Here is a 24821-nt window from a genome sequence, read left to right as displayed (position 1 = left end):
AGACTTAACTACAACAAGGCTGTGCACACAGTCCACAAAGGGGTGCACCAAAAGTGTCCACCTCAGGTAACTGGGGGAGGCTGAGCCCCTGGGCCATATAGGACACCTACCAGACAAAGCTACTCTACCAACTCAGGGAAGCAGCGAAAATGCGGAGACAAAGAAACAGATGACAAATGAAAAAAATGGAGGAAAGCAAACTACTGGATATAGAGTTCAAAACCACAGTTATAAGGTTTTTCAAGAATTTCCTAGAAAAGGCCGATACATTTAGCGAGACCCTCGAGGATATGAAAAAGGACCAACTAGAAATTAAACATACACTGACTGAAATAAAAAATATTATATAGAGACCTAACAGCAGACTAGAGGACTGCAAAAATCAAGTCAAAGATTTGAAATACAAAGAAGCAAAAAACACTCAACTGGAAAAGAAAAAAGAATCCAAAAATTTGAAGATAGTGTAAGAAGCCTCTGGGACAACCTCAAGCATACCAACGTCCGAATTATAGGGGTGCCAGAAGAAGAGAGAGAGCAAGATACTTTAAAAATATTTGAAGAAATAATGACAGAGAACTTCTCCCACCTGGTGAAAGAAATAGACTTACAAGTCCAGGAAGTGCACAGAACCCCAAACAAAAGGAATCCAAAGAGGACCACACCAAGACACATCATAATTAAAATGTCAAGAGCAAAAGACAAAGAGAGAATATTAAAAGCAGCAAGAGGAAAACAGTCAATTACCTACAAGAAAGCACCCATACGATTGTCAGCTGATTTCTCTACAGAAACTATGCAGTCCAGATGGGAGTGGCAAGAAATATTCAAAGTGATGAATAGCAAGAACCTACAACCAGGATTACTCTACCCAGCAACACTGTCATTCAGAATTGAAGGTCAGATAAAGAGCTTCACAATAAGAAAAAGCTAAAGGAGTTCATCACCACCAAACCAGTATTATATGAAATGTTAAAAGGTATTCTTTAAGAAGAGGAAGAAGAAGAAAAAGGTAAAGATAAAAATTACGAATAATAAATACATGTCTATTAACAAGTAAATCTAAAAATCAAGTGAATAAAAAATCTGATGAACAGAATAAATTGGTGAATATAATAGAATCAGGGGCATAGAAAGGGAGTGGACTGACAAATCTCAGGGGGAAAGGGGTGTGGGGGGTGCAGGAAGAGACTGGACAAAAATCGTATACCTATGGATGAGGACAGTGCAGGGGAGGTAAGGGCAGAGGGTGGGGTGGGAACTGGGTGGAGAAGAGCTATGGGGGGGAAGAAAGAGGAACAATTGTAATAATCTGAACAATAAAGATTTATTAAATTTAAAAAAAAAGAAAAAAATATATTTCCCAGCTTTCCTAGCAAAGTGCCTAACATCAGATCACTGCCAAGTAATCAACACAGGCAGGTTCTAGGAACCTTCCTAAAGACACAACAGAGCATTCCTTTTGCCTTTTCTCCCCACTTCCTTCTTACATTCTGGTCCTGGGCCATCAGCTAAGGGCCACGCTCCATGTAGGCTGCAGTGGACAGTACTCTACAGCATGGTAGCTGGTTTCTAAGTGTGGTGTTCCAAGAAACAGGAAGTAGAAACTGGCAGTTTCAGGCCTGGGTACAGCCTCACTTTTATGTAGTCTACTAGAGGCCCGGTGCACTAAATTCGTGTACAGTGGGGTGGGGTGTCCCTCAGCCCAGCCTGCACCCTCTCCAATCTGGGACCCCTTGAGGGATGTCCGACAACCTGGGGGGATCGGGACTAAACAGGCGGTCGGACATCCCTCTCACAATCCAGGACTGATGGCTCCCAACTGCTTACCTGCCTCTGCCTGATTGCCCCTAACCACTTCTGCCTGTCAGCCTGATCACCCCCTAACCACTCCCCTGCCAGCCTGATTGAAGCCTAACTGCTCCCTGGTATGGCCCGATTGCCCCTAACTGCCTTCCCCTGCTGGCCTGGTCACCCCCAACTGCCCTCCCCTACAGGCATGGTCACCCCCAACTGCCCTCCCCTGCTGGCCCAGTCACTCCTAACTGCCCTCCTCTGCTGGCCTGGTCCCCTCCAAATGCCCTCCCCTGCTCTCCGGGTCCCCCCCAACTGCTCTCCCCTGCTGGCCTGGTCTCCTCCAACTGCCCTCCTCTGCTGGCCCAGTCACCCCTAACTGCCCTCCCTGCTGGCCTGATCACCCATAACTTCCCTCTCTACAGGCCTGGTCCCCACCAACTGCCCTCCCCTGCAGGCCTGGTCCCCCCAACTGCCCTCCCCTGCAGGCCTGGGTCCTGCCCAACTATCCTCCACTGCAGGCCTGGTCCCCCCACAACTGCTCTCCCCTGCAGGCCTGGTCCCCCCCAACTGCCCTCCCCTGCTGACCTGGTCTCCCCCAACTGCCCTCCTCTGCCAGCCCGGTCACCCATAACTGCCCTCCCTGCTTGCCTGATTGCCTATAACTGTTCTCCCCTGCAGGCTTGGTTCCCCCAAACTGCCCTCCCCTGCAGGACTAGTCCCCTCCAACTCCGCTCCCCTGCAGGCCTGGGTCCCCCCCAACTACCCTCCCTTGCTGGTCTGGTCTCCCCCAACTGCCCTCCTCTGCTGGCCTGGTCACCCCCAACTGCCCTCCTCTGCTGGCCTGGTCACCCCTAACTTCCCACAATTGCCTTCCCCTGCAGGCCATCTTGTGGCAGCCATCTTGTTTCCACATGGGGACAGCCATCTTTGACCACATGGGGGCGGCCATCTTGTGTCTTGGAGTGATGGTCAATTTGCATATTTCTCTTTTATTAGATAGGATTGGTCAACTAGTCACAGAGCACAGAATCAAGGGGAGGGAACATTGATGGCCCCAACTCCTCAACAAGAGAAGTAGCAAAGGATTTGGGACTCTATTTTAAAATACTATGCCATACCATATTTTAACAACTAATACAATTAAAGTGGAATTTGATTTTTACCATTACTCTGTGATTAAAAATTCATTCATATTCACACCTACTCTTTTCAGAAACTATACACCCTTTATATCAAGTCACACTGGCTAGGCTGATGAAAGCCACAACTGGCTATATTCCTTAGAGCCTGTTTACTAAAAATAGCAATGTACACTAACTGAGGGTTTTTAAGAACTAAAGTAACACCAGAATATATAGAAATACCAACCTGACACCAAATTAAAAATGAAGTTCCATGAAAGATGGCTTGGAAAAGTGTCCAAAGTAGTTCTGATAAATTATGGAATTTCTAAGAACCATGCCCAGGAGCCTTGTCATGGTAGGATAAATTCAAGAAATTCTGGATCAACCTAATTTTTTTATCCCTTTGATGGATACAATTTTTTGGTGATGTGTTTTCTAATTAAATTTACTGGGGTGACATTACTTTGCAAAACCATACAGGTTTCAAGTGTACAGCTCAATAAAATATCAACTTTGTGAAACCATCATCAACAGGAGAGCCTACAAGGCATATACCCCAGAAATTCCACATGCCCAGAAACACCCACAGGGTCTATATTACCTACAAGCCTGTGGGCATCACAGCTGGTTATCCAACCAACTTCCATCTCTAATAAAGCCCCAACTTATATTTCAAGTCTCTTACTTTCATGCACTGAAGTACTGAGAAAGGTCAGGTGGCAAAGTCTTAATTATAAAAATATAGGTTTTGCCATGACTATTAAAGCAAGTTTAGCCAATAAAATGAAAAGGAAATATATAAAAGCAGACTATTATAAATACTCATGGAGAGAGACCTACCTTGGCGCTTCTTCCACCACTTTCTGATTCCTTCGTTGAATTGAGCACTCTCTTTCATTGAGCCACAAAGCATTCCCATGTTTATCACCTAAAACCTGAAAAAGCAATACCATCTGAAAAATATATATAGCCATACCCACAGAGCATGTGTTAGTCCAGCTAACATTTTATCCATGCAACACCCCTTGGCTTTTAATACTCAAATCTCATAGAACATATTCATTCCTCTTTTAGTTAATGTTAATAGAAAAAAACTTTATATTTACAACCTCAAAACTCAAAACATTTTAATCAAAAACACTTGAGATAAAAATTCTCATATTACATTTTGAAAGCAGTGGGTAAACTATTAGCATCAATTATACAAATTTTGTGAAGGACACTGAGTGTCAATAAGGGGATAGATATTCTAAATGTCCTCATGCTTAGGAGACCCATGAGTGTTGTTACAAACATCTGTTATTAACAGGATTAACTGTCTGTTAATCAGGAAATGCTTTTCTATTTATACCCAATACAAGTCCGTTACTTATGTATGGATGCTTTTATTGTGTTTTATTTCTGGTATAGGAAACTAGTAAATGATCTGGGGTTAATATATAGCATACAATGATTTTTCCCATCCTATATAATAAAAGTGTAGTATGCAAATTTCCCCTGGACAGTGAGTTCTTCTGGGAGTTCGACCAGGGGGCAGGGCCGCCTGGGGGAAGGGAGGGAGCACCCGGCCAGCTGCTGCCAGCCACTAGGGACCCTACCAGTGCATAAATTTCATGCACTGGGCCTCTAGTTTGTAATAATGGAAAATAAGCTGGGATATCAGATAACAGTATACCCAGGGAAATTTTAATTCCTGACAACAATGAAAAAATTAATAAAAACGTGCCCCAAATACTGCAAAGGACATACTAGTACTTAAAAAAAACTCTGTTTAACAGAAATTCATATTTAACATGTATCTTATCAGCTAAATCTGGCAACCCTAAAACAGACTCTTTGTTAATGTTTTTGCATAGAATGTTTGATTTTTATGATTGGGATAATCTCTTTTCAGGATTAAAGAGGAAATGCTTATTACTGAATGCATATATTAAACAGAAGTAAAAGCTATTCTATAAACCAAAAAACTAAGCACCAATTTTAGTTCTAAACAGCTATGCAATCTCCCTGAATAAGTCATTCAGTTTCCTCATGCATTATAAATAGCAGCTAATATAATCTCAGTATTTCATATGGGTACTGAAAAATAAAACAAAAAAGGAGATCATCTTTATAACAGATACGGTAAACTATAAAATAAAGTTAATATGACTGCAAAGTTAATTTTTAGGAATAAAAATCAATCTATTTAAACCTCAAGAATGATTTCAAACAAAAGGAAAACATTGTAGTAATAAAATATCAACAAGGTGGAATTTTATTTCTTTCTATGGCTCTTAAAGATAGCTGCAATAAGTACATCTAAAATTACCACAAGAACCTCTTAAGAAATCTCTCAGCTTTAATTGCTGGTTCTCAGTTTTTACTATCTTGTTGAATGGTGGTATTTTATTGCAGTGTGTATCCCTTTCTCATCATTGTATGTTGGATGAATAGGTGTCACAGGCTGTCTTTAAATTCAGAGGGTCTCCCACTAGAATAACTGCCCTTAAGAGACTATATACAAGAAGTCTCAACCAGACCTGGACCAAGTCTATAGACAAGATCCTGGTCTTGGAAGGAAAGTGGGTATATTCTGCTTATGGAAAGGACACCATCATTGGGTGTAAGAGAATAAGTTGTGGTAGCTAATATCCAAAGATGGCCCACAACACAAATCACAGTATTCACATCCTGCACAATCCCATATGGCAATGTTCTAGGCAGACAACTAACTTGAAAAGTGTCACAAAAATGATTCTGTCCAGAAGACATACACATTACATATAACCGGCAAAGGACTCAAATAAAATAGATAAATAGTTCTAACCACTCAGTAATTTTTAAAAATCTAATTTAACCCTTTGCACTCGCTTGCTTTTTTCTTGATTCCTTTATTCTAATGCTAACCGTGTCGAGTCACACTCGACATCCGAGTGCAAAAGGTTTTTAAAGGGGAGAGAGGCAAGTATGAGACTTGAGCAGTAACTTCACAAAATAAGATATCCACCTGGTCATACACTTATAACAAGGTGCTCAATATCAGTCGTCATCAGGGAAATGCAAATTAAAACAGAGATACTGCTACATGTCTGCCAAAATGGCTAAATATCTAAAAATTTGAGAATACCAAGTGTTAGAAAGAATGGCAGCAATGGAAACTTTAATACTGTATATTGCTTGTGGAGTATACATTAGGACAACCACAGTATCTACTAGAACTAAGCATAACCTTACCATGTTATATACTGAGGAGAGTTATATAATGAGGAGAGGAATACCTCTCCTCAGTATATCCAAAAAAGAATGTATACGTCCATAAAAAGACATAGCATTTTATTCATAATATTAAAAAACTAGAAAAAAACATGATACACCAACAAGAAAATGGGTAAATTACAGGTTATTCAAACAACAGTACAGCACAGAGCAATTTTTTAAAAATGAATGATAAAATAGCCTCATGAAAGAATCTCAAAGAATGATGATGTGCAAAAGAAGCCAGGCACAACCAAGTATATATTGCCTGATTCCATTTATATAAAGTTTAAGAACAAACAAAAATAATCTATGGTATGAGATGTTAGAATACCTATTACTTTTGACGATCAGGAGCGGGATTGTCTTCTTTTTCTTCTATGTTTTATTTCAAAAAACCCATTTTGTTTTTGCAACCAACTCTTACAACCACTTTAACAGTTTCACTAAAATCTTAATTTAAGTAGCAAATTTGATTCCCTCATCTCTATACAACTAGCTCCTAGAAGAATGCCTATCACAGTGAGCCACACAGACATCTTGTCAACTGAAATGATACAGAAGTCCAGGTCAGGCACTTTTCTTTTTAAAATGCCCTAAAATGGCCTAATCTCAGACGACTGAATGAGTCTCTTAAGTGTAATATATTTGCCTGCCCAGAGATCTTGGGACAGCTTCTATCTGGAGCTGGGCTTTTATATCATTCCACATCCTGACATTTTGGCACTTTGACAAAAGCATACCAGATTCCAAACGTAGATTATCAATTTATGTACTTTCTCTATTTTATACTTATTCCAACATATCAGAACTATTCACAATCATTCTAACTGGAAGAAAGGATATGTTTCTAATAGGAATAAATGACATATTTAAAGTCATAATAATTAGAAATTATCTTAAAATGTACCAACCTGAATTTCTATATGACGAGGGTTATCAATAAATTTTTCTATTAGTAGTCTATCATCACCAAAACTAGAAGCAGCTTCTTGAGATGAAAACCTAAAACCATCCCTGTAAAGGAAAACAGAAGAACAGTCAAGCACACAAACAAAAAAATATAGCCCTTAATATAAAATAAAAATAATTAAATACTTATTTTGGCTTACCTCTGAACAAAGCAGGGGAAAACTCCCTTAGTGAACAAATAACTAAGTTAACTTTGGTTGAACTACAGCTCTTCCTCTTACTAGCTCTATAACCTTGGGTGAGTGATTTAGCTTCCCTGATCTTAGATTTTATATCTAAACAGGAATACTGGTACTTATTTCACCAACAGCTAAACCTGAGATTTTAATAAACCATACTAATCATATAAAGTTCCATTTCTTCAACCCTATTCCTATATAATAAAAGGCTAATATGCAATTTGATCCCTGGACCAGGAGTTCGACCAGGGGACGTGGCCAGCCAGCCAACCACCCAAAGCCCCTCCCCTAGTCACCCCCCCCCCCGCCCCATCGGCCCTGATGGGGTGGGCTGGCCAGACCCCACCCGTGCACGAATTCGTACACCAGGCCTCTAGTATACCATAATTCCACTAATAAAAAAATATAAAAGTACATATCCATTAGACTCAATAGTCAGATGCACACAAAAATGTAAATGACCTGGCCAACTGCACAGCTGGAGCAGAACTACAGACAACAGGAGGCTCCTCAAGAACATTTCCTGATATTTTAAATATACCTTTAAACACAATTGCCTCCCTCACAACCGTATAGACAGGGAATAGATGCAATGCAGCATGATATTAATAGCTGGTGACTGTAGAAGATAAATACATGGGGTTTTTTGGACTATTCTCTCAAATTTTGCATAGGTTTTACTTTTCCAGGATATAGAGAAATATTTAAAAAATGAAGAGCATGGCCCTAGCTGCTCTGGCTCAGCGGATAGTGTTGGCCCTCAGACTGAAGGGTCCCAAGTTTGATTCTTGTCAAGGGCATGTACCTTGGTTGTAGGCTAGATCCCTGGCCCTGATAGGGGTACATGCAGGAAGTAACCAATTAATGTGTCTCTCTCATATTGATGTTTCTCTCTCTGCCTCTCCCCAACCTTTCCACTCTTTCTAAAAGTCAATGGAAAAATATCCTCAGGTGAGGATTAACAAAAAACAAAAAAAAGCATATATCATTAAATCAAATAGTGTCATGCTTTTGTTAATCTCAACAAAGTTTCAGAGATGATTTATTTATCAAGTTGAAGAGAATAATATTTTAGGTAGAAAATTTGTGTATGTACTTTTGTGAATTGATGAGCATATTTAAAATCAATATGCCATTTACCAGCCAAAAAATGGTTAAATTATTTACCAAATGATGCCCAATATATGAATGAATACAGTGATCACTGAATTCTAAATTAAAATCCACAGGTCAACAGCAGCACAGCAAACCTCACTGCCAAGAAACTAGAGCAATCCTCAGCATAAAAGAATATGTTACTAACATTAGCTCTGGAAAAATAACTGATAAGAAATCTAAGAACCTATGAAAAATAAAGGCTTTCAGTGAAATTGCTATGTAAGTTAAGTGCCATACATACAAAAGGGAAAACAAGGAGAGAAAAAACTGAAGTTCATAAAATCCAAATTTCGTATAAAACCATTAAGTTGTGTTTAATATCTTTATTACATCAGTCTTTCCTACAAAGATGCTGCAGCAGACTGTCTTTTCCAAAGATGGTCACAGTGACCCCTCCCATTCCATGTGCTCTTCTAAGAATCTTGCTGTTCCCTCTTGAAGTGGAATCTAATTCCCCTCCTAGGGAATTTGGGCAGAAATATGGTGGAAGGGAACCTATGTGACTTCCGAGACTGGATTACAAACAGTGAAAGAGCTTCCTTCCATTTGTATCTGAAACGAGTGCCCTTGGACCACTGGGTCCCTATGTAAAAAGTCCAAGGCCACCACACTGTGAGGAAGCCCAAGCCACCCATGAAGTCTACTTGGCACACAGGAGTTACATTTAAAGCAAAAGAGATAGCTTCAACATCTGAACTTCAAAAGACAAATAAAATGGATTATGTGGTAAAAATGAAATTAAACATGCTCCTCCCCTTATACTTGCTTCCACCCACACAAAGCAACCAGCTAGCATGACTTCAAACATTTCACGTAGTTAACCAATGCTCAGTAATATACAGGTAAGTCCCCACTATCAAAAGGCATCAAGCCAGACAGAATTCCAGAGAGGCTAAGAACCAGACCCTTCAATTAAGCTTTCTTACTATTTTGAAGATAAAAGTCCTCACTCTGGCCTTAATCTCTCAGTCTTTCCCAAGAAATTTTCAATAAAGCGTTGTTGCAGCAAATGCATTTAATGCATATAAATCAATACTAAGACCAAGGAGAGAGTAAGAGCAAAAAAATAAGGTAAATAGTGACTACAAGTAAACCTTGAGTACCCTCATCCTCTGCATCAACTCACTCAGCAAATCCTGTTGCCTCTACTTTGAGAATTAAATTCTTCTCTTATCATCTCCACCATTACACTGATGAAAGCCACCACCACCATTTTTCTTGCATGGATTATTGCTAAAGTCTCCCAACTGATTTCCCAGATTTCAGAGTTCATGATTCTACTGTCCGTTAAGTCTATTTCAAGATAGCAACCAGTGATTCTTTTAAAACTTAAGCCACAAAATCTTGATAACTGATTAACCTGGATGATATATATATAAGTTCATTATATCTTCTACTTTTTTATATGTTTGAAATGTTTTATAATTTTTAAAAAGTAAATAATATCAGGAATTTGTTCAAGTTCCATTAAAGTGACTGCTTTACTCAAAATCCTCCAATGCTCCTTGTCATCTCACTAAGAATGCTCTACAACATCCTACATAATCTGCCCCCATTCCACCCAAAACCCCTTGACCCATCTCCTACTCCTCCTTCCCTCCCTCCAACACCTGGCCACCTTGCTGCTCCTGGATCTCTCAAGATATGTTCCCAGGTCAAGGCCTCTGCCCTTGTCTGGGTCCTTTCCTCCTTACTACAATATGAATTCTCAGTGGGAACAACCCTACATCTTGTTTAGAATGAGAATTTCCTCCAACCTTCTCCAGATCTCTTGAGTTCCTCCTTTATTTTTTACACTCCTTATCACCTTCCACAATAGTATGTGATTTACTTTGAATTTGTTTATTGTTTATCTCTTTCTATCAGTATAGGCTTTCTGGACCTTGTTTATGCCATGACCCCTTTTGCAGAATCATGCAGCATATGAACTTTCTGTCAAAATAAGGCGTAAAGTGATTTAAAACACATAAATAATGTACAGAATTGCACAGGAAATAAATTATATTAAAATACAGGTATCAAAATATTTTTAAAACAATTTTGGGATATAATGTATATGGTTCTTTATTCATCAATAAGCTCCAACAAGTCTAATAATCAGTATAACCTAGAAATATCTATAACTGTAATGTGTTAAGATAATACTGTATGTGATTTCCTAAATGGTGAAAAGCTCCAGACATACTACTACTACTATTATAGTTGGCCTATATTGGAGGAAACACTAAACTGCCATTAGATGATAATGAAAGAAATATGTGCTTTTATAAACTCATCCAGCTGCACGAACAGTCCCTGAATTCTACGAGACTTTGAATTCAAAGGTTAAGAATTCCTGAGCTAGTGTATAAACTGTATGGAGGAATTAATTACTTTGTTTGTTTCTGTTCATTGCTGTATTCCTGGAATGTTATTAAAACACAGTAGACTCTCAACAAATATTGCCATCCATGCAATGAGTTTATTCTTGCTGGGTAAGCTTAAGGTGGGAGAGGAGAATGTGATATTACATCAGTCAATATTAGGTATCAGTGACACTCTGAGAGTGAGACTGAGGTTTAAAGACCTGCATTTGTCATATATCATCACTCCACATCACAAGCCAATTACTTTCTGACACTTAACCAAAGACACAATGGTGTTCTGAGACACTTTTCTTTTAGCGTTAAAACTATCTAAGTCCACAATGTGGCATCTTCCCAAAAGATTTTAATGGCTAGTATATTGCCTCCTTGTTCACTTTAGAACTTAATTTCTGACTTAATGTTGTATTGGATGACTTTCATACCAACTACTCCAGATTGCTGTCTTGTAGAGATTTTGAGGAATGGGAAGGAAAAGAGAAAGAAAGGGAGAAAGCAAAATTAACAGCTTGGAAGACCAATTTACTTCTGGGTAAAGAGTAGAAAATGCAACAATAATTATTCAGTGATATTTTTTTTTACCCCCCCTCCAAAAAATGACATAAATCTCTCTTACTACCAATCCTGAAAATAAATAAGACTACAAATCTGAAGAGTCCCCTAAAACCTGCTCATATTAGACAGTTTTTCAAAAAGTTATTTTGTATAATCAATGCTTTGTGTTTTTTAATTACTGTTTTAAAAGATACTTTTAATTTCTGGAACTACTAATTAAAATGTCCTAAATTTACAATGGAGTGCACTGTAAAATGGACATACAGTAATTTCAAATCCAAAAAGAAATATATTTTACGCTATAGGAGTATAGAAGTATTTTACTACTTTTATAAACAAGGAAATGAAAGCAAGTACATACTGAGCAATAAACAAATGAAATTATGACACCTTTTAAATATATGGTTTAAATCTTTGGCTGCACTTAGAATTACACGATCAAATGTTAGTAACTTTTGCCTAGAAAATAGAATCATAACTGTAAATTTTAAAAGTAGACTGTAAAAATGAAAAGGTAATCCTTTGTTGATGTTTAATAAAGTAAAAACCTGTCTATAATAGAGTAATCATCATGAAAATGTAAGTAAGAAAGTTTCTGCATAATTCCAATTTTTCCCATCTAAAATTGGGAAAGAGCAAAAATTAGATGGTGATTGTAATTACTCCATTATGTTTTTGATATCTGTTTACTAGTCAGTTTAATAAAACTCTAGTAACTGTAATTTTCATCAAAAGTATATTTTGGACAGCATCTCACCTGGTCTCTTCATCATCCCAAGCGATTCGCATGCCTTTCCCACCACCACCTGCTGAGGCCTTGATCATGACAGGGTAGCCTAACAGCAGGGAAGAATTAGACAGAAGTTCAGACTTTGATCATTTGGATGCAGGAACATGACAACTGACCACATGTTCAATAACACAAGAGACAATAACTAATTTATTTAAAAATTCCTTTCTTTAGAGTCAGAAAGATAACACCCTATAATGATCTTGCACATATTTTTTAATGAGTGTGTTCATTTAAAAAAAAAGAGACTATCAATAAATATAACATTTTCACCAATAATGAAATCAAAAGCTAAGAAAACATAAATTATTTGACAATGAATTCCAAAACTGGGAGTAAATACAGTATTAACCAACCAGGGAGTAAATATAGTATTAACCAACCAAAGATAACGTGAAGCAACTTATATAGCATTAAGGAAACACACAAATACACACACATACACACTCATATGATTCCCCAAAACTGCTGCTTGGATGCATAACAAACTAAATTCCCTTGTTTCAAAAGTAATGATTTATAGTGCTTGAGGTATTTTTATCTGAAAAGTCACAGGAAACCCCTGCAGCTTTTAGCAGCAAGAACTGTCATGATGGTTTTGGGAAAAATCAAGCCCTGACTAGTATATTACAAAAGTTCCAGATCTTGCTGACATCAATTGAGAAGCTATTGCTCTAAATCCATTCATTCAACAGGGAATGCCTAGACTGGTGGGAATTAGTAAAATACAACATAAGGCCCCAAACAAAGGACATTTCCAGGTATAGTTTTATAAGAGAAAATAAAATCATAAAATTGTTGTTAGTTAGCAAGATTTAATATTTAGACTAGTTATTACAAAGTAAAATTTTTGACAGCATGAGTCATCTATAACAATTTATCAAGAGAAGTTGTAAAGTCTTGCTTAGAGGTTTTCTGAAAAACAAGGTGGAGATACTCATGTCTGAGGCCACTTGTTTAGGATTGTTTCTGAAAAAAGAAGAGGTCAGTAGTGAGCCTTTAAAGGACTCTTCCTGGCCTGTGATGCTCTAAGAGCACTGAACTCTCTCTATAGGATCTTGGAAAGGGAAGAGAGGGCCAAAGGTCATAGACCTTTGACCTCTAAACCATAAAACAGCACTCTTAACTTCAACTTAGTTAAAAAGGCACTTGATTCCTAAATGTTTCATAATTAATTTGATTTTTTAAATTCTGATGTTGGTTAATTCGATTTTTAAAATTCTGATGTTGGTTATAGCTTTATGCAGGAGTAGCACTTTAAAAGCAATGCTAAGTGTAGTGAGAAGAAGAAAGATTAACATACAGTTTTCACATTGGGAGCTTTATATTCTAGGATGAGGAAAAGTACCCAAATAATTCTATCATTAGGAATTCAGAAGAGAAAAGAATCACAGGAAGTTAAGAGAAAAGGAATTAGGAAAAGCATATTCTAGAAAGCCAAAAAGAAAATTAATATACCTTCATTCTCACATCACATCAGAGAGCCATAAAAAGAAAACAAAGTCCATTTGTACTTTCCCTGATGAAGTTATATTTGGTTAAGATGGTGTTCATTAAACTTCCTCATGAAAAATGTCATTTTTTGTTTGTAATTAGAAAATGATCACACTTTTATCTCCATTATCATAATTGCCAGTATGCAAACTGCCATCATCTCTTCCTAGGACTCCTGTAATAGCCCCCTATCAAACTCCCCATCATTAGAGGTGGTCCCATTAAATTACACACTGGTCAGTGAAATTCTTTAACAATATATTTAGCTTTACTTCTCTCTCCTGCCTAAAACATTAGGTGTTTACATTTTACTAAAAAAAACCAAAAAACTCAGTTGTATAATGAAATAGAAATTATGAACTCAAGGATAGAATCATAGAAGTTAGAGAAAGATGGACAAACATATACTTGTTGAATCAGAATACCAGAAAACGCTATGCTAGACTTGCCCAAGAAAGCGCAAAATAAATAAATAAATAAATAAATAAATAAATAAATAAATACTTAAAATATATTAATCTGAACATCAATTAATTTACCTATCAAACAAAATAAACTTCAACATCCTTTAAATAAAAATAACAAAATCCAAACATTCACAATGTCTACAATACAATAAAAAATTAAGAGACATGTGAAAAGGCAAAATGTGATCCACATCAGAAGGGAAATAGTCAACAAAAACAAACTCAGAAATAAAAAGACTTAAAACAGTTTTTACAAATACTATTACAAATTGCAGATATTACAAATACTGTCTGTATGATTTAAAGGATTTAAAGGAAAAATAATCATGATGAGGAATGAAGTAGAAAATATAGAACATTAAAATAAAATTTCTAGGTATAAAAATAAAATGGCTGAAAGGAAAAAAATCAACAATGTATATAAAGAATTATATGCACCATGACCAAGTGGGATATATTTCAGTTATGCAAGGCTAGTTCAACATTCAAAAGCCAATTAATATAATCCATCACTAAAGAAGAAAAGAAGACCATATAAGCAGATGCAGAAAAAGCATTTGACAAAATCCAACACCCAATGAGTTCATCAAACTAGGAATAGAAGGAAATTTCTTAGACTTCATAAAGAACATCTACAAAATACCTATAGCTAATCTCAGACTTAATGGTGAGAATCTAGATGCTATCCCACACAGGACGCAGCTCCACTTCAGGGAATTTGGCACGCCGGACACAGCTGCCTGGGATCCCTGACTCACAGCACATTCACACTAAGAGCCAGTGACCCCAATTGTTGGTGCATGCACACACAGGGACCCTGATTCTCAACGAGAAACCACACAAGGCAACAGAGACTCTGACACTCGATTCTTGGTGCAGACACAGGGAAACTCTGACTTCTGGCACATGCTAAGGATCTCATTTCCGGCACATACCAACAGTGTGGTGCAGACAGGGCCCCTGATTCTAAGCGTGCACACGAGACCACACGGAACACTGGGGATACTGACCCTGGGCAAGTCTGGTTCCCACCAACCAAAGGCAGCCATACGTCCTAGTGTCAGAGCACTTCAGTGAAACTCAGGTGGAGCGAAGTCCCCACAGCACACGGCCCAGGTCCACGCAAACGGAAGCTTGAGCTTTCTGGTGATAGCCAGAATGGGGAGATGAAATAACTCACAGAGGAAAGAAAATATGGAGTCGCCAAAAAAGGAAATTAGTGAAACTGAAGCTTGCAACATGACCGAAAAGGAGTTCAGAGTAATGGTCGTGGAATTTATACATCGGATGGATGAGAAAATCAACAACTTATGCAAGAATCAGGAAGAAATGAAAAGTGATATAGCTACAATCAAAAACACCATGGAAAGTTTCAACAGTAGACTACAAGAAGCAGAGGACCGAATTAGTGAGTTAGAAGATCAGGTACAGAAACAAGCTCAATCTGAACAGCAATTAGAGAAAAAAATTAAAAAGCAGGAGTAAAGCCTAAGGGAGCTTTGGGACAACATGAAACGAAGTAACATGCGTGTAATAGGGCTGCCAGAAGGACAAGAAGAGCAGCAGGGATTAGAAAATCTATTTGAAGAAATAATGACAGAAAACTTCCCAGATATGGGAAAGATAAAAGTTACGTAAGTACAGAGAGTCCCAAGCAGGATCAACCCCAAAAGACCCACACCAAGACATGTCATAATTTCAATGGCAAATATAAATGATAAAGAGAGAATCTTAAAGGCGGCAACAGAGAGACAGAGAGTTACCTACAAAGGAACACCCATCAGATTGTCAAATGATTACTCAACAGAAACACAACAAGCTAGAAATGAATAGAAGGAGGTATACAAAGTGTTGCAAAGCAAAGGACTGAATCCAAGAATACTATATCCAGCAAGACTATCAATCAAAATTGAAGGGGAAATCAGGAGCTTCGCAGACAAAAAAAAGGCTCAGGGGGGGTTTATCACCACCAAACCAGCAATGCAAGAAATGCTAAATGGAATACTGTAAAAAGAAGAAATAAACAGGTAAGAAGGAATAGACACAAAAATAGATATGACTACAAACAAATACCTTTCAGTAATAACTTTAAATGTAAACGGACTCAATGCTCCAATCAAAAGACATCGAGTGGCTGAATGGATAAAAAAACATGATCCATATATATGCTGTCTACAAGAGACCCACCTCAGAACAAGAGACTCACACAGATTGAAAGTGAAGGGATGGAAAAATATCTTTCAGGCAAATGGAAATGAAAAAAAAAGCTGGGGTAGCAATACTTATATCTGACAAAATAGACCTCAAAGTAAATGCCATAACAAGAGATAAGGAAGGCCACTTCATAATACTAAAGGGAGAAATCCAACAAGAAGAAATAGTTCTGGTAAACATATACGCACCCAATATAGGAGCACCCAAATACATAAAAAAACTCCTGGAGGATATCAAGGGAGAGATTAATAGCAATATAATCATAGTAGGAGGCTTTAATACCCCACTATCACCATTGGACAAATCCTCTAAACAAAAAATCAGCAAAGAAACATCAATCCTAAATGACTCACTAGACCAGATGGAATTAATTGACATCTTCAGAACATTTCACCCCAAAGCCACAGAATATACATTCTTCTCAAGTGCACATGGGTCATTTTCAAAGATAGACCATATGCTGGGTCACAGGCAAAGTCTCTTCAAATTCAAGAAGATAGAAATTATATCAAGCATCTTCTCAGATCACAGTGGCATAAAACTGGAAATCAACTACAATAAATACAATCCAAAGAAATCAAACACATGGAGACTAAACAGCATGCTATTAAACAAGGAATGGGTCACCAGAGAGATCAAGGAAGAAATAAAAAACATCACGGCAACAAATGACAATGAAAACACAACAATCCAAAATCTATGGGACACAGCGAAAGCAGTCTTGAGAGGGAAGTTCATAGCTCTACAAGCCTATTGCAAAAAACAAGAAACAATGGTAATAAATTACCTAACCCTACAACTCAAAGAGCTAGAAAAAGAGCAGCAAGAAAAGCCCAGTGTAACCAGAAGGAAGGAAATAACAAAGATCAGAGCGGAGATAAATGACATAGAGACCAAAGAAACAATACAAAAGATCAACAAAACCAAGAGCTGGTTCTTTGAAAGGATAAGATTGATGAACCTCTAGCCAGGCTCACCAAGAAGCAAAGAGAGAGGACCCAAATAAACAAAATCAGAAATGAAAGACGTGAAATAACAACAGACCCCGCTGAGATACAAAGGATTGTTACAAAATACTATAAACAACTCTATTCCAACAAACTGGACAACCTGGAGGAAATGGACATATTTCTAGAAAAATATAACCTTCCAAAAATCAATCAGGAAGAATCTAAACAGCTCAATAGGCCAGTAACTATGGACGAAATTGAAGCAGTCATCAAAAAGCTTCCAGCAAACAAAAGCCCAGGGCCTGACGGCTTCATAGGAGAGTTTTACCAAACATTCAAGGAAGAACTAAAACCTATCCTGCTCAGACTATTCCAAAAAATTCAAGAGGAAGGAACACTTCCAAGCTCCTTCTATGAAGCCAGCATCACCCTAATAACAAAACCAGATAAAGACAACACAATGAAAGAGAATTACAGACCAATATCCCTCATGAACATAGATGCCAAAATCCTCAACAAAATTCTAGCAAATCGGCTCCAGCAGTACATCAGAAAGATCATACACCATGACCAAGTAGGATTTATCCCAGGAATGCAAGGATGGTACAATATCCACAAATCAATAAACGTGATACATCACATAAACAAATTGAGAGATAAAAATCACATAGTCATATCAATTGATGCAGAAAAAGCATTTGACAAAATCCAACACCCTTTCTTGATAAAAACTCTCAACTAGGTGGGAATAGAAGGCTCATACCTCAACATAATAAAAGCTATATATGATAAACCCACAGCAAACATCATACTCAATGGACAAAAACTAAAAACATTTTCCCTAAGAACAGGAACAAAACAGGGATGCCCACTCTCACCACTCCTGTTTGACATAGTACTGGAAGTATTAGCCATTGCAATTAGACAAGAAGAAGAAATAAAAGGCATCCAAATTGGAAAAGAACAAGTAAAGCTGTCTTTATTTGCAGACAACATGATATTGTACATAAAAAATCCGAAAGACTCCGTCAAAAAACTAATAGACTTAATAAATGAATTTGGCAATGTAGCAGGATACAAAATTAACGCCAAGAAATCTATGGCCTTTCTATACACCAATAGTGAACTTACAGACAGAGAGACTAAAAAGGCAATCCCATTTACCATCGCACCAAAAAAATTAAGATACCTAGGAATAAACTTAACTAAGGAGGTAAAAGACCTATACACGGAAAACTACAGGACACTGAAAAAAGAGATAGAGGAAGACGTAAACAGATGGAAGAACATACCATGTTCATGGATTGGTAGAATCAACATCATTAAAATGTCCATACTACCCAAAGCAATCTATAGATTCAATGCACTCCCCATTAAAATACCATATTTCACAGACCTAGAAAGAACTCTCCAAAAATTCATCTGGAATAAAAAAAGACCCTGAATAGCCACAGCAATCCTAAGAAAGAAGAATAAAGTAGGAGAGATCTCAATACCAGATTTCAAGCTGTATTACAAAGCCACTATTCTCAAAACAGCCTGGTACTGGCACAAGAACAGACATATAGATCAATGGAACAGAATAGAGAATCCAAATATTGACCCAAACCACTATGCTCAATTAATATTTGACAAAGGAGGCATGAACATACAATGGAGTCAAGACAGTCTCTTCAATAAATGGTGTTGGGAAAATTGGACAGATACATGCAAAAAAATGAAGCTAGATCACCAACTTACGCCATACACAAAAATAAACTCAAAATTGATACAGCACTTAAACATAAGACGGGAAACCATAAAAATACTAGAGGAATCCACAGGCAGCAAAATCTCAGACATATGCCAAAAAACCTCCTCACCAATACTGCCCCTAGGGCAATGGAAGCTAAAGAGAAAATTAACAAATGGGACTACATCAAAATAAAAAGCTTTTTTACAGCAAAAGAAACTATCAACAAAACAACAAGAAAGCCCACTGCATGGGAGAACATATTTGCAAATGCTATCACTGATAAAGGTTTAATCTTCAACATCTACAGGCAGCTTATACAACTTAATAAAAGGAAGATAAATGATCCAATAAAAAAATGGGCAACGGACCTAAATAGAATCTTTTCAAAAGAAGACAGAAGGAAGGCCAAGAGACACATGAAAACATGCTCAATGTCACTAATTATCCGAGAGATGCAAATCAAAACAACAATGCGGTACCATCTCACACCTGTCAGAATGGCTATCATCAACAAATCAACAAACTACAAGTGTTGGCGAGGATGCGGAGAAAAAGGAACCCTCGTGCACTGCTGGTGGGAATGCAGACTAGTGCAGCCACTGTGGAGAACAGTATGGAGTTTCCTCGAAAAACTGAAAATGGAACTCCCATTTGACCCAGTAATCCCACTCCTGGGAATATATCCCAAGAAACTGGGAACACCAATAAGAAAGGATATATGCACCCCTAAGTTCATAGCAGCACAATTTACAATAGCTAAGATCTGGAAATAGCCTAGGTGCCCATCAACAGATGACTGGATCAGAAAACTATGGTACATCTACACAATGGAATATGATGCTGCCATAAAAAAGAAGGAATTCTTACCATTTGCAGCAACCTGGATGGAATTGGAGAACATTATGCTGAGTGAAATAAGCCAGTCAATGAAAGAAAAATACCACATGATCTCACTCATTTATGGATAATAAAGAACATTATAAACTTGAACAAAAAGATAGATACAGAGGCAGTAAAGCATCAAACAGTCTGTCAAATTACAGCAGGAAGGTTAGGGAGAGGTGGGGAAGATAAGAGATCAATCAAAGGACTTGTATGCATGCATATAAACATAACCAATGGACGCAAAACTCTGGGGAGTGAGGGCATATATGGGAGCGGGGTGGGGGGGCAATGGTAAGATATGTACACATATAATACCTTAATAAAAAAATTGAAAAATAAAAAAAAATTAATTAATTTAAAAAAAAAGAGGTAATATGCAAATTAACCCTCATGGCCTTACAAGTTGGCTGCCTATGACCAGGCCAGTAGGAAGGTTAGTGAGGGACGACCGAACGACTGAACAAGCAGGCTGCATGGGGCAACCAAACCAGCAAGGGGGTTAGTGAGGGACACCAAACATCTGAATAAGCAGGCTGCGTGGGGTGACAAGGCCAGCAGGGGGCTTAATGAGAGACGACCAAACGACTGAACAAGCAGGCTGTGTGGGGCGACCAGGCCAGCACGAGGGCAGTTGGGGGCGATTAGGCTGCTGGGGGGGCAGTGAGGGGCAACTAGGCCAACAGGGGGTGGGGGGGCAGTTGGGGGCAACCAGACCGGCAGAGGGGGGCAGTTGGGACAACCAGGCCAGTATGCGGGGGCCAGTTAGGAGCAACCAGGCCAGCAGGGAGGGGGAGGGGCAGTTAGGGGCAATCAGGCTGGCACACCTAGGCAGTGAGGGGCAATTAGGCTGGCGGGGGTGGGGAGGGGAACAGGCAGTTAGGGGCAACCAGGTAGGCAGGCAGGTGAGCGATTAGAAGCCAGCGGTCCAGGATTGTGAGAGGGATGTCCGACTGCCAGTTTAAGCCCAATCTCCGGCAGTCGGACATCCCCCAAGGGGTCCCGGATTGGAGTGGGTGCAGGCTGGGCTGAGGGGACACCCCCCCTCCCGTGCATGAATTTCATGCACCGGGCTCTAGGACTAAATAATAGACTTTCTAGAAGATAAGTAGGAGAAAAATCTAGGTGACCTTGAGTTTAGCAATAAATTTTTACATACAACACCAAAAGTGAAATCCATGAAAGAAAAACATTGATAAATTGAACTTTATTTGCAAAATATATCTGGTAAAGAACATGTATCTAAAATATACAGAGCTCTTAAAACTCAACAAAAAGAAAACAAACAACCCAATTTAAAAATGAGTAAAAGATTTGAATAGACAACAAAAAGATTTGAAGATATAAGATGGCAAATTAGCATATGAAAAGATGTTCAACATGATTTGTCATTAAGGAAACGAAAATTAAAACAAGATACTACTACATACCTTATTAGAATGCCTAGTATCCAGAACACTGACAATATCAAATGCTACTTACTGCTGGTAGGAATGCAAAATGACCTTACCTAAAGCTAAATAAATATAATTTTACCATATGACCCAGAGGTAGGTATATACTCAGTTGAGTTAAAAGTTTATGTCCACACAGAAACCTGCACACAAATGTTCATGACATCTTTATTCATAATCACCAAAAACTAGAAACAACCAGGATATCTTTCAAAAGGTGAAAGGATAAACACACTGTTGTATAACCATACAATGGGATTTTGCTGAACTAAAAAAAAAATACACATGAGCTATCAAGCTGTGAAAAGACATGGAGAAACCTTTAAATCCATCTTGCTAAGTTTAAAAGGGTAGGATTTTAACTACCGTATTTTCCAGCGTATAAGACACTGGGCGTATAAGATTTTCCTGGGTTAAAAAGTCATCTTATATGCCAGAAAATATGGTACCTGACACTCTATTCCTGAGAGAGACTTGGGCGAAAAGCCTATTTACTATTACTGTATTTTCCGGCGTATAAGACGACTTTTTAACCCAGGAAAATCTTATACGCCCAGTCGTCTTATACGCCGGAAAATACGGTATGTGACTTTCTGGAAAGGGTAAGACTATAGATATAATAAAAGAGCAGTGTGTGTCAGGGGTTGGGGGGGTTGAATAAGTGAAGCCCAAGGGAAACTATTTTATATGAAACTGTAATGATGGATACATGTCATTATGTATTTGTCAAAACTCATAAGTATACAACAGAAAGAGTGAACCTTAATTTAAACTAAGGACTATAGTTAATAATAATGTATCAATGTTGGTTCACTAATCTTAACAAATGCACCACATGAATGCAAGATGTTAATAATTGGAGAAACTTTGTAAAAGGCTGGGGTTGGGGGTATATATGGAACTCCATGTACTATCTGTTCAATTATTCTGTAAATATAAAACTGTGCTTTAAAAAATCAAGACTACTAATCATTTAAAGTAGAGGGGGGGGCAAACATTTGAAAAAAACAGTTCATAAAAGCATATTAATAAATAGTCATTAAGCATGTGGAAATATGCTCAATAATATTAGGTATTAAGGAACTAGAATTTTAAATCACAAGGAAATAAAACTACACATCCATTAGAATGACTTAATTTAAAGAGAAAAACAATATCAAGTGTTTTCCAAGGATGGAGTAACTGGAACGCTCAAACACTGCTACTGAAAATGTAAAATGAGGAAATGGACATTTTCAAAAGGAACAGAAATGTTCTATATATTAATTGTTGTTACATTTGTTAAAATTCATTAAGTTATGCACTTAAAATTGATGTATTTTATTATTCATAAAGAATTATTTTATAAAGCAGTCAAACAAAAAGAACAAATTGCCTATAAAGTAACAAAAATTAGATGGAGAGCTATGTCTTCAATAGCTACAGAACACAAAACAAAGATTTCAGGGCTACACTGATAGAAAACTACTATCAACCTGGATTTGCCTATACAGCAAAACTATCTTTCAAGAAAGAATGCAAAATAGGACTATCATGTAAACAAAAACCAAGTTAATTACCTGTAGAAATTTCTAAAGGGTAAATTCCAGAAGGAAAAAACAATAACACAAAAATAATCCTATTTTCAAAGCCAGAGATGAAAGAAGAAACAATGAACAAAGAAAATAAGCTTTGGGGTAAAGCTAAATAAACACTGGGTGCTTATATTCTAATAGAGGCCCAGTGCACGAATTTGTGCACAGGTGGGGTCCAACCGGCCTGGTCCCAATCGGCAAGGCCGGGCCTTTTGGGAGGAGGAGATGGCAGGAGGTTGGCTGGCCGACCCACCCCTGATCGGGACCCAATCAGGGCCCAGCCAGTTGTGGGGAGGGACTGTGGGCCGATCAGGATGGTGGGGGTCCATCAGGGGCTGGGCCAGCTGGGAGGAGGGACTGCAGGAGGTTGGCCGGCCAGCCCCACCCCCTATTGGGGTAGGGGGGGTAATCAGGGGTGGGGTCAGCTGGGAGGAGGGGCTGCGGGCCTATCAGGGTGGTGGGGGCCCATTGGGGGCAGGGCCGGCTGGGGGGAGGGGCTGCAGGAGGTTGGCCGGCCAGTCTCACCCCCTATTGGGGTAGGGGGGCAATCAGGGGCAGGGCCGACCAGGGGGAGGGGCTGCAGGCAGATCAGGGTGGGGCTGGCCAATCGGGGTTGGGGCCAGCCGAGGGGAAGGGCCGCAGGGGAGTTGGCCAGCCGCCCAGCCCTCAATTGGGGTGGGAGAGGCTGATCAGGGGTGGGGCCGCGGGAGGTTGGCTGAACCGGCCCCCCCATCTCCCCTCCGCCCCCCCCCATCAGGCTGGTTCACTGGCCACAGTGGGTGTCATAGCAACTGGTCATTCTGTTTTTTTATACATATAGATAGTAATATGTAATTAGTGAGGTAAATAAAGAAGGAAAATATTAGAAAAGGCATAAGGGATCAACAGGTAAACAGCATTATTTATTTCTTTGGTAGGAGAATAAATTTTATACTGAAATTTCAAATAAGTGAATGCTTAAAAACAGTTTAGATTAAGAGAACAGAAGATACCTGAAGAAATTATTCCACTTGAATTTTCTACAATAAACACTGAAAGAATAGAAATAGTGTGTAAAATTTCCGTCCCAGTGGAGAGGAATGGGAGGAGAAAATAGAATAAAAGAGAACAAAAGAGATTTAAAAACTATTCATTATAAAGAAACCAGGAATAGAGAGAAAACAAATATCCCCCAAAAATGGAACAAACTTAAAAAGCAGACAATATAAGTAAATAAAAAAACAGTAGTAAACACAATAAATGTACATGAATTAAACTCTCTGGATAAAAGACACTGCCAATCTGAATGGAAGAAAAAGAAATATATCAGTTCATATACTTACAAGAGATACACCTAAAACAACAGTTGATGGGTTGATTGAAAAGATGGAGGAACACACGGAAAAGAGCAAAATAAGTTGGTTTAGACATATTGATATCACATAAAATCAGATTTGAAAGAAAAAAAATCACTGCATTTTGATAAAAAGTAAACCTAGCCAAGACACATGACACAGTCATATTACCTATTAACTTACTTTAAGACTATATAGAGGCAAAATTTAACAAGCACAGAAAAAAATGGAAAATCCACTCATAAAAAATGAGAGATCAAATAGCAAAATGTCACTAGAAGATTTGAACATCCTGTTAGGAAGGTTTGACCTATTATTGGTCATTGATAAAACAGGGCATACAATAATTTGAGAATATATACTCTTTTCAGTCACACATGGAAGATGTATTTAAAGTGACTCGCCCTGGCTGGGTGGCTCAATTGGTTGGAGCAGTGTCCCATACACCAAAAAGATTGTAGGTTCAATTCCCAGTCAGGGCACATACCTACCTTGCAGATTGGATACCCAGCTGGGGCACATACAGGAGGCAAAAGAACAATGTT

General features: G+C 38.3%; 1 protein-coding gene across 6 annotated transcripts in view; it reads right to left on the bottom strand.

Annotated features, from left to right (window-relative positions):
- PCCA (propionyl-CoA carboxylase subunit alpha) overlaps positions 1-24821 on the bottom strand; it is a 381582-nt gene that overhangs the window by 214670 nt on the left and 142091 nt on the right. For 5 of the 6 annotated variants that reach the window (XM_054719911.1, XM_054719915.1, XM_054719912.1 and 2 more), the window contains 3 exons: positions 12140-12218; positions 7070-7172; positions 3759-3853 (listed from right to left, as the gene is read on the bottom strand). The exons of the other annotated variant lie outside the window; for it this stretch is intronic. In XM_054719911.1, coding sequence (XP_054575886.1) covers positions 3759-3853; positions 7070-7172; positions 12140-12218 — 277 coding nt within the window. The remainder of the gene's footprint in view (positions 1-3758; positions 3854-7069; positions 7173-12139; positions 12219-24821) is intronic. 6 annotated transcript variants of the gene reach the window in all.

This window comes from Eptesicus fuscus, chromosome 8 (genome assembly GCF_027574615.1).
Source record: "Eptesicus fuscus isolate TK198812 chromosome 8, DD_ASM_mEF_20220401, whole genome shotgun sequence".
Classification (NCBI taxonomy): Eukaryota; Metazoa; Chordata; class Mammalia; order Chiroptera; family Vespertilionidae; genus Eptesicus; species Eptesicus fuscus.
Note: the sequence above shows the minus strand (reverse complement) of the source record. Positions and strands in the feature narration are given on the sequence as shown.